This window comes from Lycorma delicatula, chromosome 3 (genome assembly GCF_047948215.1).
Source record: "Lycorma delicatula isolate Av1 chromosome 3, ASM4794821v1, whole genome shotgun sequence".
Lineage (NCBI taxonomy): Eukaryota > Metazoa > Arthropoda > Insecta > Hemiptera > Fulgoridae > Lycorma > Lycorma delicatula.
The window spans coordinates 150,693,529-150,704,541 of record NC_134457.1 but is presented as its reverse complement, the minus strand read 5'-3'; the positions used below and the strand labels follow the sequence as shown (position 1 = coordinate 150,704,541).

General features: G+C 28.6%; 1 protein-coding gene across 3 annotated transcripts in view; it reads left to right on the top strand.

The window, feature by feature from the left end:
• The first annotated feature begins 200 nt into the window (after positions 1-200).
• The window catches only part of LOC142322112 (putative oxidoreductase YjmC), a 74,882-nt gene continuing 64,069 nt past the window's right edge, over positions 201-11,013 (top strand). For all 3 annotated transcript variants that reach the window (XR_012755779.1, XM_075360809.1, XM_075360808.1), the window contains exons 1-2: positions 201-328; positions 3,749-3,875. Coding sequence is in view for 2 of the 3 variants with exons in the window: in XM_075360809.1 (XP_075216924.1) it covers positions 305-328; positions 3,749-3,875 (151 nt within the window). In the remaining variant the exon portion in view is untranslated. The remainder of the gene's footprint in view (positions 329-3,748; positions 3,876-11,013) is intronic.

Sequence of the window (11,013 nt, the reverse complement as noted above, 5' to 3'; positions counted from 1 at the left end):
GAACTTATGAATAAAACCGTAACGATTAACAATATAATATACCGTTGAATTTAATAAAATGAAAAAACCTTCCTCAATGAAACTCTAAATGTTTATTTTTTGGTCACGAAATGTACTGTGTCAGAGAAATTCAAGACATGCGCGGATAAATTTTCTTTTTAAAGCATAAAATCAAACGCGCTGAATATGAAGGCATCAATCAGTTTTCTACCGCTAGTCTTGTAAGACGGAGTTGTTCTTAAGTTGTCATAAATCTTATTGAAAGTTTACCGAGCGAACTTTACATAAAATATTCATTTATATAATGACTCTTGTAGCTGTTTCTGAGGTAAATTTTATAAAAAATAGTGATAAATAATGTTATAAAATAACTTAATATTTATGAAATATTTAAATTTTATTGTTAATCAATTTTCAGTTAAAATATTTCTCAAAACCACTTTTAATTCATCAAAGCAGAAAATTATTGTTTCACTTATTAATTAAAAATTTAGAATTCTAAAATCGCAAAAAAATTTAAATCCTAACTCGCATATAGATTAGATTTTTTCGCTAATTCACGTAAACTCATCCGGTTATCACATACATTTTTTTGGTTATATTATTAATTAATTCTCATTAATATTACGAGTATTTTCCGCTAAATATTATGTTTTTATTTTGTAAATCAAAATATGAAATCTAAGGCCTGTGTTTTTTTATTTATTTAATCTCACTTAGTTAATTGTGTATGAGCGTTTAAAAATAAAAATGAGCTTCAATCATTTTTCTACTTTTTTTTGAGTTTTTAATTTTAACAAATCCAATAATAAAAAAATCCTCTTATTCCATTCAATTAACACTCCATTCAATTTAATATCTTATCAAATTTAGTAACTAATCTTCGTGGCGGGGTGGTAGCGTCTCGGACTTTCGTCTGGGGTTTCAGGTTCGAATTCCGGTCAAGCATGGCATTTTTCACACACTAAAAAAATTCCATTTACATACGCCACGCACAAGCTCCAAGTTTATGTGGTGAAATCATCAAGCAAAAAAAATAAAATGAAATTTCTAGACATAATAAAAGAAAAAAAACTGTTATAAAAATTCCCCTTTTTTGTAACTGTATCGTGAAGTGTTAAATAAATATTATTAGTTAATTTTATTGTTCTTATGCTCGTATTTAAAACCCCTTTATTACTGACTTTTCCCCCTTTCTTCCATAACTTAACATTTTGTACTTAACAAGTAAGTTAGCGTTTTACATCAGACGCTTAATTTATCATTAAGGGTATAAAAATGATATATCTTCATCAATTAAAAAGAAAAATATGTGAAATTAAAAAGCCTTTTGTTTCCACTGTTTCTCTATTTTAATAAAATATCATATTTCAACTGAGTATCTAACCAAATAAAAATTTAAAAATTTTCTGTTTCTTTAATAAAACCTCTACTATTATGTGACTGTGTGGTACGAATACTGTAAGAGGTTTGTAGTGTATGCAACAATTTTTAAATAAAATAGCTGAAACTATAATTTTAGCTATATATAAAACTTATATTATTCCTAAATATAAAAATTATGTTTACGCAACACTTATACATTATAAATAATAATGTTTAATGATAAATTAATGATAATAATAGAGATTCAAAAAACTATATTTATTAAAGTGATTGTTCTGTTATTATTTATCCTTGTCAACCACTGTTGTAAATCTGTTCGCAGAAATGTTGAAAAAGCCGTAACTGTTCGTTTTGTCAGAAAATTACAACCAAATTAATAATGTAGAATGTGCTATTCAACGGAGTTCGTTTCAAATTTTTTTGTGCTGTGTGTTTACGTATTAGAATAAATATGCCGGTATGGATTTACTTCTAGAATTACCGCGTTAATCTGTTTAGCGTTGTCGCATTATTTCCAAGTTTACTTATACTTCCACGAAAAATGCATACATTCATTAAAATTTACTAAAAATTAAAATAAAATGTATTATATTTACTAATTTAATGGTTATTACTTCTATTTTCAAAAATGTTAAATTTAGTAATTATTTCAATTATGCATTATCGATTAATGTATCATAAAAAATACAGTATTGCACAAACTGGGTAAACACCTCATTCCCGTTCAAAATAAAATATACTCCAAAGAAAAATTAAAAATTTTATTTCATCTGTTTAAAATTAAGTATTTGCCATAATTCATTCTGGACATATAAATTTAAAAATATTTCACCTGGACGGGAACTCAATTTTTTGTTGCATCATGATTTATTTAGTAATTGTCAAAATATTTTTCAATAGGAAAGGGACGCAGGTTAATATTTCAAATGACAGTCAAGATTTCAACAGAATAAAATTGTATGTATGTAACACTGTACTAATTTCTATTGAACCGAACCTTAATTGTTATTTATAATGTTATTTATACACATTAGAAAATAAGAAAAAAGCTGATGATAACAAAATTTTGCACAATCAGGCTTTATTTATAATATTCATAATCTTTACCAAAAAGAAGCATTGGAAGACCCAACCTCAACAAAAAAAAAATCCAGGAAAAGGATTGCTGAAAGAAGAAGGATTTGCTGCAGTACTATTCAGTACATTATTATTGTTAAGGAATGAAAAATCTGGTAGTGGATTTTCTAATCGTTCGTAAGTCTACCACAAAAGAAAAATTTGCCAACTTCACCAAATGTATTAATATACAAACCATAAATGATTTTCATGTGGAGCAAGGTCAAGGTAACTGACCTACCAAATTCTTGCAAATTTGTGCTAAATTCATTCATTTTTCTCAAATTTGTGAGAAATTCAATAATTTTTTCAAATTTGCGAGAAATTCTTTAATTTTTTCGAAAATTTGTGAGAAATTCATTAAAGTTATTCAAATTTGCGAGAAATTCTTTATTTTTTTCTCAAATTTGCGAGAAATTCTTTAATTTTTTTACAAATTTGCGAGAAATTCTTTATTTTTTTCTCAAATTTGCGAGAAATGTCTACTTTTTCGCAAATTAGCGAGAAATTCATTACTTTTTCTCAAATTAGCGAAAAATTCTTTACTTTTTCTCTAATTTGCGAGAAATTCTTTACTTTTTCGAAAATTTGCGAAAACTTTTTAATTTTTCTCAAATTTGTGAGAAATTCATTAATTTTTCTCAAATTTGCGAGAAATTCTTTAATCTGTACTCTTCTTAACTACTTCTCAAGGCTTTATCAAATATTTTAAAAAGAATTTTCATTAATTCAATTTAATTTTAATTTGTAATCATGTTTTTGTTTATTCTCAGATTACTTATTAGCTTCACATTTTTAATGATTTTTGTTTAAATTTGAATAGTTATTCCAGATAAATGACTTATGTTTTCTTTATCTCATAAAAAATTCTGCATGTGTATATCTTTCTTTTATAATCTAATTTTCCACTCTTACTAACCAATTGGGGCCCAGCTGTGAACAATGGTACAACCCCAATCATCGATTGATGGTTGAGACTGTAAGTAGATGGATGGTAATATTTAAGTTTACATACTTACTAAAATAATGAAATGTTACATCTGTCTACCAGTAATCTGTCTCTATTCCTTCTTGCATGTAATAATAACCATTTATGTTGTACAATCTCCCTTTTGGGGGTCTGGACAAATCTGAATGGTCTGAGACAAACAAATTTATTAAAAAAAAAATCAATAAAAAATAAATTTTATAAGATAATGAAAAGATTTAAAGATGTAAACATATTCGTATTTTATTTTCATTCCAGGCCCATAGATTTATGGTTGATTGTTTGGTGCATGTTGGAACATCATGGAAGAATGCTATGTCTGTAGCCGATGTTCTTATAGAAGCTGATTCTTCTGGGCATTTTAGTCACGGGCTTAATCGACTTGGTAGGTACAAATTTTTGTTGAATCTGAATATGTAACTACTGTTTGAAAATTAGAAAAGTTTTTACTTCAAGTCCTGGTAGTAACCATTATCAATGTTTTAACACTAATAAAAGTGTTGGGGGAAAAATTGACAGTCATAAACAATAATATTTGGTTAATAGAACAAATTTAAAAATTTATGGCAGTATTATTCACATTACAACATTATTAGTTCCAACATACTTCCGAAAATTCAAGCCTACTCAGTTTATATTTGTTAATCATAAAAAATATAATATACTTTATATACTTTCCTTATAATAGTACAAGGAAAATTCAAGGAGGATGAGGCCTACTTATGAAAATTAAATCTTAGCTGTATCTGTTTCTTAGTTCTGTTCTCCGCTCACTAAATAGAGAATAACACAGTTACGTGAATATGGTTGCTTTATGAACTAGAAACATATCTATCTATGGTTCTAGACTAAATAATCCTACCAAATATCCAGGAGATTTTCAGGTTATTAAACTTGCAGGCCAGAAAAACCAAAAAATTGCCACTCCAATAACTGTAAACTTTTTTTCTGTTTTCTAGAACAAACATTGATTGATTTAATTATATTATACATATAAACCATTGAAGTCAGGAAATTAACTACTATACTTTATTTTTTTATTTTTATAACCTTTATACAGCTTAAAGACTGCAAAAGGATTTATAAAGATTATAAAAACTAAAACTCGTATCTTTCTTCATATGTAATTATTGTTATCATGAATCTAGTTTCACTGTAGTTTTTTTAAAAGTTTTATGGTTATTTATCTTAAGAAAGGGCTTGTCATCTAGATTTATTATTTTTTTTAACTTTTTGACAATTTGATTCATGTTGGTAATTCATGATTTTTCTTTAGCAACTATTAAAAAAAAGTAATGCCTAGATTTATAATAAAACTGATTATTAACTTATTTACTGATATGAACTCTCAAACTACATTAAACAAGCAGATAAAATTTGTAAATAAATCTTACTTTAAAATTTTTAATCAGGTTGAATCATAATTTAAAAAACATGTTTTGATGTGAAAAATTATTTCTTTATACTTATTTATTTATGTTTTCATGGTGTATTCATTTGTTACAATTACTGAATATTTTTAATTCAATTATATATTAACAAAATTTATATGAATAAACAATAAATTAAAAGTTACATTTTTAAATAATCATTGTATTTTATATAATTGTTACTTATACATCCATCCATTATATTAATGCTAATATATTTTTTGGATTCTTAGAACTGGAAGGTTATTCTTTGACCTTCCTTCAGCAATTCACACCCTTAGCTGCTTTATATGATAGAATCTTAACCTTATCCTTGCAGTGTTTTTTTTATTGATTTTCAATGAATAATTTTACTTTCCTTTATGATCAAAGCTTTTATAACAAGCAAATGAACTTGCTTTATGTGAATGTCATGCAACATTGTATTCATATAAAAGGCCAAAGGATTTATATCATTTAATATGAAAGGTATTGTTAAGAAAAGTAAAATACCCTTATTCATATGCTCTTTTAGAATGAATTGCAAAACAGAACTACACTACCTAACTAGTAGTTCATAATTTAGATAATTTTCTGTGTTTGTGTATCTACAAATGTGTGCATGAGTGTGTATAGCTTACATTCATGTGTGTGTACATCTGTATAATGCATGCAATGAAAATAAAAGCTTCTGTTGAAGAAAATCGAGATTATATTACTACCAAATCTGAAACCATTTACACCCATCTAATATGACAACAATTATACTCATTGTACTGCTATTTATTCACATTTAATTTATTACTGTTTTCATTTTTATTAGTTAAAATTCATTATTACATAATTAGTATTAATAATTCAATAAATAAAGATTGCAAAAACATGAATGTTAGTTTAGGTTTATTTTTAAACTACAAAAGATCTTAACTAGTGCTTAAATGTATATTGTATTTATAATTTCATAAAAATTAAATGTACAGTTATATTGTACAATTATTTTTTATATAATATTTACAATTTTTTATTATTTAAAATTAAAAAAATTTTTTGTACAATTGTTTTCATTGTTGATTGTATTATTAATATTATTTATTATTAACACTTGAAATCTACATTAAATTTCCACTTCCTGTGCAAGTTATCTACATTAAATGTCCACTTCCTGTGCAAGTTCACCATCTCTATCTTCATCGAAATAGTCACTTTCACTACCACTGTCTAAATGTGTGATAAATTTATCCATCATTTTGCTGATTTGTGATTCCACCTTCTTATACTCAGTTTTAGTTTTATTTTTTTTTTAATGTTCGCAATATGGTGTCCAATCAAACTTATTAATTTTTTCTTCAGTTAATTTTTTCCTTGAACAAGTAAGAGAAGTACTGTGATTGCAAAAAATTTTGGTTTTCAGATTTCAACAGAAATATCCATTTTGATCATCACTGATCCACTGTTTCATTGACTAGTTTCGACGTGATGTCTTTATGTACGTATGTATGTATGTACATACAAATGTATCTCACACAACTCAAAAACAATTAGCCATAGAATGTTGAAATTTTGGATTTAGAACTGTACAATGTTGAAATTTTGCATTTAGGACTGTTGTAACATCTAGTTGTGCACCTCCCCATTTGATTGCAATCGACTGGGCCAAAAATGTGTATACAGTCAGAACTCTAAATAAATTAGGAATTTTTACTTTTTCTTAACTGCAGTAAACAGCCCTCATTGAGAGTTTTTCAACAATATATCATAAATATTATTTATTTCCACTGGTTCCAGAGTTATAGCCAAATAAAATTTTAATTAATAAAAAATACTTGGATCATACAAGGGAAAGACAGATCGGTTCAAATCCAACTACATTTCCTTTTTTTTTAAATTTAATTGTTTATTAATTTATTGATTTGTTAATAATTATTAATTTCTGATTGCAAACAAATTATTTTAACATTTTTTTTTTTTTTTAATTTAAATATACTGATTTATTAATAATTGTTAACATCTGGTTCTGGGTTCGAATCCTGGTCAGGCATGGCATTTTCACACATGCTACAAATCATTCATCATCAACCTCTGAAGAATGCCTAATGGTGGATCCGGAGGTTAAATAAAAAAAAAACCTCTGATTGTAAAAAAGTATGTAATTTAATAGGCTTACAAGGAAGTCATGTAGTGTCACAGCAGATTTTTTAATATCTGACATTAAAATTGTTGTGTTGTTACTACCTACATATCACAGTCAGTCATACCATCTTGATTGGATTTGGTTAAAACCACCTCAAATTGAGATAGTAAAGCAGAAGTCACAGAACATGAATCCAATGTTTTATTAATAGTTCATCAAAATGGTATTTTATTTTTAAATTTCTACATGATTTCATTATGTCATACAATTGTGGTTTTAACACTGCTTTATTAAATAGAATATTGTTCTTTTCTAACTACTTTAAACATGCCACTTTTTCTATTATTTGAATTGAGCGGCTTCTCTAGAAGAGAATTGTAATATGGGGCATTATCGATAACAACCACTGACTGGAGAGGGAAGACCAGTAATTAATTTTTCAGAGCCCACTTCAAGAAATTGTTGTTGATGCTGTTGTGATAGTCATCGGTTTTTTGAACTTGTTTTCCAAGTTAACATCGCATTCGGAATGAACCCTGTTTCTCCTCCAGCGTGGATTATGATTAACTGATCACCATTATTAATTGGCACCTGTACTCATGACCACTGTCATCCAACCATAATTTTGTCATCGATTGGGATGTTGATATATACAAGTCATCCAAATAAGCAATCAAAGAATCTTCTTTTCTGCAATTGGGCTTTTTTCTTAAATATTCTATCCTATTCTTCCGAATCTCTTCTTTCTCAAAGAAAAGTTTTCCATTAACAGTTATACACCACTTAAATCCTAACTCTTTCAGGATAGCTGCTACTGTTGTTCTAGAACCTTTAAATTGAATACTCTTTTGAAGTAATTCACGTAATTTATTTAATGTAAAAAGTTCAATATGTTTTGCGTGAAGCTCATTAATTGTTTGTCTTATAATGCCTTGATCAAAACTGTGTAATCCACTAACTTGTTTTGAATGTTGTATATATTTTTTTGATGTGCTGATTGACCATGACTACAATATAGATTTAAGAAGATCCTGCTTTTCTTTTTGAAGTTTTTGAACTTGTGATCTTGAAATCCCACACAAGCTGCAGCTGCAGCAGTTCTGTCTTCAATTTTTTTAAATATTTATCATCTAATTTTTCCTAACTTTGTAGCTTCTTTCTTTATAAAATCGTATACCTTATTAACTATTTCATGATCATGACTACAGAGTTTTTTCTCTTCATAAACAATGTGTATAATAAATATTATCTTAAATTTGTTCAGGGCTTCCACCTATCCTTTGCCAACTAACCACCCACTATCCGCACACTCAAATCAAAAAAAAATTGCAAAACACGTTACTTTAACAAGTAATAGCCTTAGGTCCTTAGATAATAAAATTTCATAAAATAAAATATTATTGGTATTTTATGGTAAATAATATTTAAGTAGGTTTAAATTCTGCTATTGCAAGAAAAATTCACTTACAAAAAATGCAAAAAACATATGAATTCAGTAATACACACAAATGTTTACTAACATGCCACAGATTACAGAAGAAAACAATTATACCATTTGCGCAGGGTCACTCCAAGAATTGAACTAAATCAGTTTACTGAAAATGAAAAGTAAACATTAGTACTGAATATTAATCAACAATGTGATACAAAAATTACTTACTATTCTACAAATATGTAAAAAATGACTTTTTTTTTTTTTTTTTGTCTTCAGTCATTTGACTGGTTTGATGCAGCTCTCCAAGATTCCCTATCTAGTGCTAGTCGTTTCATTTCAGTATACCCTCTACATCCTACATCCCCAACAATTTGTTTTACATACTCCAAACGTGGCCTGCCTACACAATTTTTCCCTTCTACCTGTCCTTCCAATATTAAAGCGACTATTCCAGGATGCCTTAGTATGTGGCCTATAAGTCTGTCTCTTCTTTTAACTATATTTTTCCAAATGCTACTTTCTTCATCTATTTGCCGCAATACCTCTTCATTTGTCACTTTATCCACCCATCTGATTTTTAACATTCTCCTATAGCACCACATTTCAAAAGCTTCTAATCTTTTCTTCTCAGATACTCCGATTGTCCAAGTTTCACTTCCATATAAAGCGACACTCCAAACATACACTTTCAAAAATCTTTTCCTGACATTTAAATTCATTTTTGATGTAAACAAATTATATTTCTTACTGAAGGCTCGTTTAGCTTGTGCTATTCGGCATTTTATATCGCTCCTGCTTCGTCCATCTTTAGTAATTTTACTTCCCAAATAACAAAATTCTTCTACCTCCATAATCTTTTCTCCTCCTATTTTCACATTCAGCGGTCCATCTTTGTTATTTCTACTACATTTCATTACTTTTGTTTTGTTCTTGTTTATTTTCATGCGATAGTTCTTGCGTAGGACTTCATCTATGCCGTTCATTGTTTCTTCTAAATCCTTTTTACTCTCGGCTAGAATCACTATATCATCAGCAAATCGTAGCATCTTTATCTTTTCACCTTGTACTGTTACTCCGAATCTAAATTGTTCTTTAACATCATTAACTGCTAGTTCCATGTAAAGACTAAAAAGTAACGGTGATAGGGAACATCCTTGTCGGACTCCCTTTCTTATTAGGGCTTCTTTCTTATGTTCTTCAATTGTTATTGTTGCTGTTTGGTTCCTGTACATGTTAGCAATTGTTCTTCTATCTCTGTATTTGAACCCTAATTTTTTTAAAATGCTGAACATTTTATTCCAGTCTACGTTATCGAAAGCCTTTTCTAGGTCTATAAACGCCAAGTATGTTGGTTTGTTTTTCTTTAATCTTCCTTCTACTATTAATCTGAGGCCTAAAATTGCTTCCCTTGTCCCTATACTTTTCCTGAAACCAAATTGGTCTTCTCCTAACACTTCTTCCACTCTCCTCTCAATTCTTCTGTATAAAATTCTAGTTAAGATTTTTGATGCGTGACTAGTTAAACTAATTGTTCTGTATTCTTCACATTTATCTGCCCCTGCTTTCTTTGGTATCATAACTATAACACTTTTTTTGAAATCTGATGGAAATTCCCCATTTTCATAAATATTACACACCAGTTTGTATAATCTATCAATCGCTTCCTCACCTGCACTGCGCAGTAATTCTACAGGTATTCCGTCTATTCCAGGAGCCTTTCTGCCATTTAAATCTTTTAATGCTCTCTTAAATTCAGATCTCAGTATTGTTTCCCCCATTTCATCCTCCTCAACTTCCTCTTCTTCCTCTATAACACCATTTTCTAATTCATTTCCTCCGTATAACTCTTCAATATATTCCACCCATCTATCGACTTTACCTTTCGTATTATATATTGGTGTACCATCTTTGTTTAAAACATTATTAGATTTTAATTTATGTACCCCAAAATTTTCCTTAACTTTCCTGTATGCTCCGTCTATTTTACCAATGTTCATTTCTCTTTCCACTTCTGAACACTTTTCTTTAATCCACTCTTCTTTCGCCAGTTTGCACTTCCTGTTTATAGCATTTCTTAATTGCCGATAGTTCCTTTTACTTTCTTCATCACTAGCATTCTTATATTTTCTACGTTCATCCATCAGCTGCAATATATCGTCTGAAACCCAAGGTTTTCTACTGGTTCTCTTTATTCCGCCTAAGTTTGCTTCTGCTGATTTAAGAATTTCCTTTTTAACATTCTCCCATTCTTCTTCTACATTTTCTACCTTATCTTTTTTACTCAGACCTCTTGCGATGTCCTCCTCAAAAATCTTCTTTACCTCCTCTTCCTCAAGCTTCTCTAAATTCCACCGATTCATCTGACACCTTTTCTTCAGGTTTTTAAACCCCAATCTACATTTCATTATCACCAAATTATGGTCGCTATCAATGTCTGCTCCAGGGTAAGTTTTGCAGTCAACGAGTTGATTTCTAAATCTTTGCTTAACCATGATATAATCTATCTGATACCTTGCAGTATCGCCTGGCTTTTTCCAAGTGTATATTC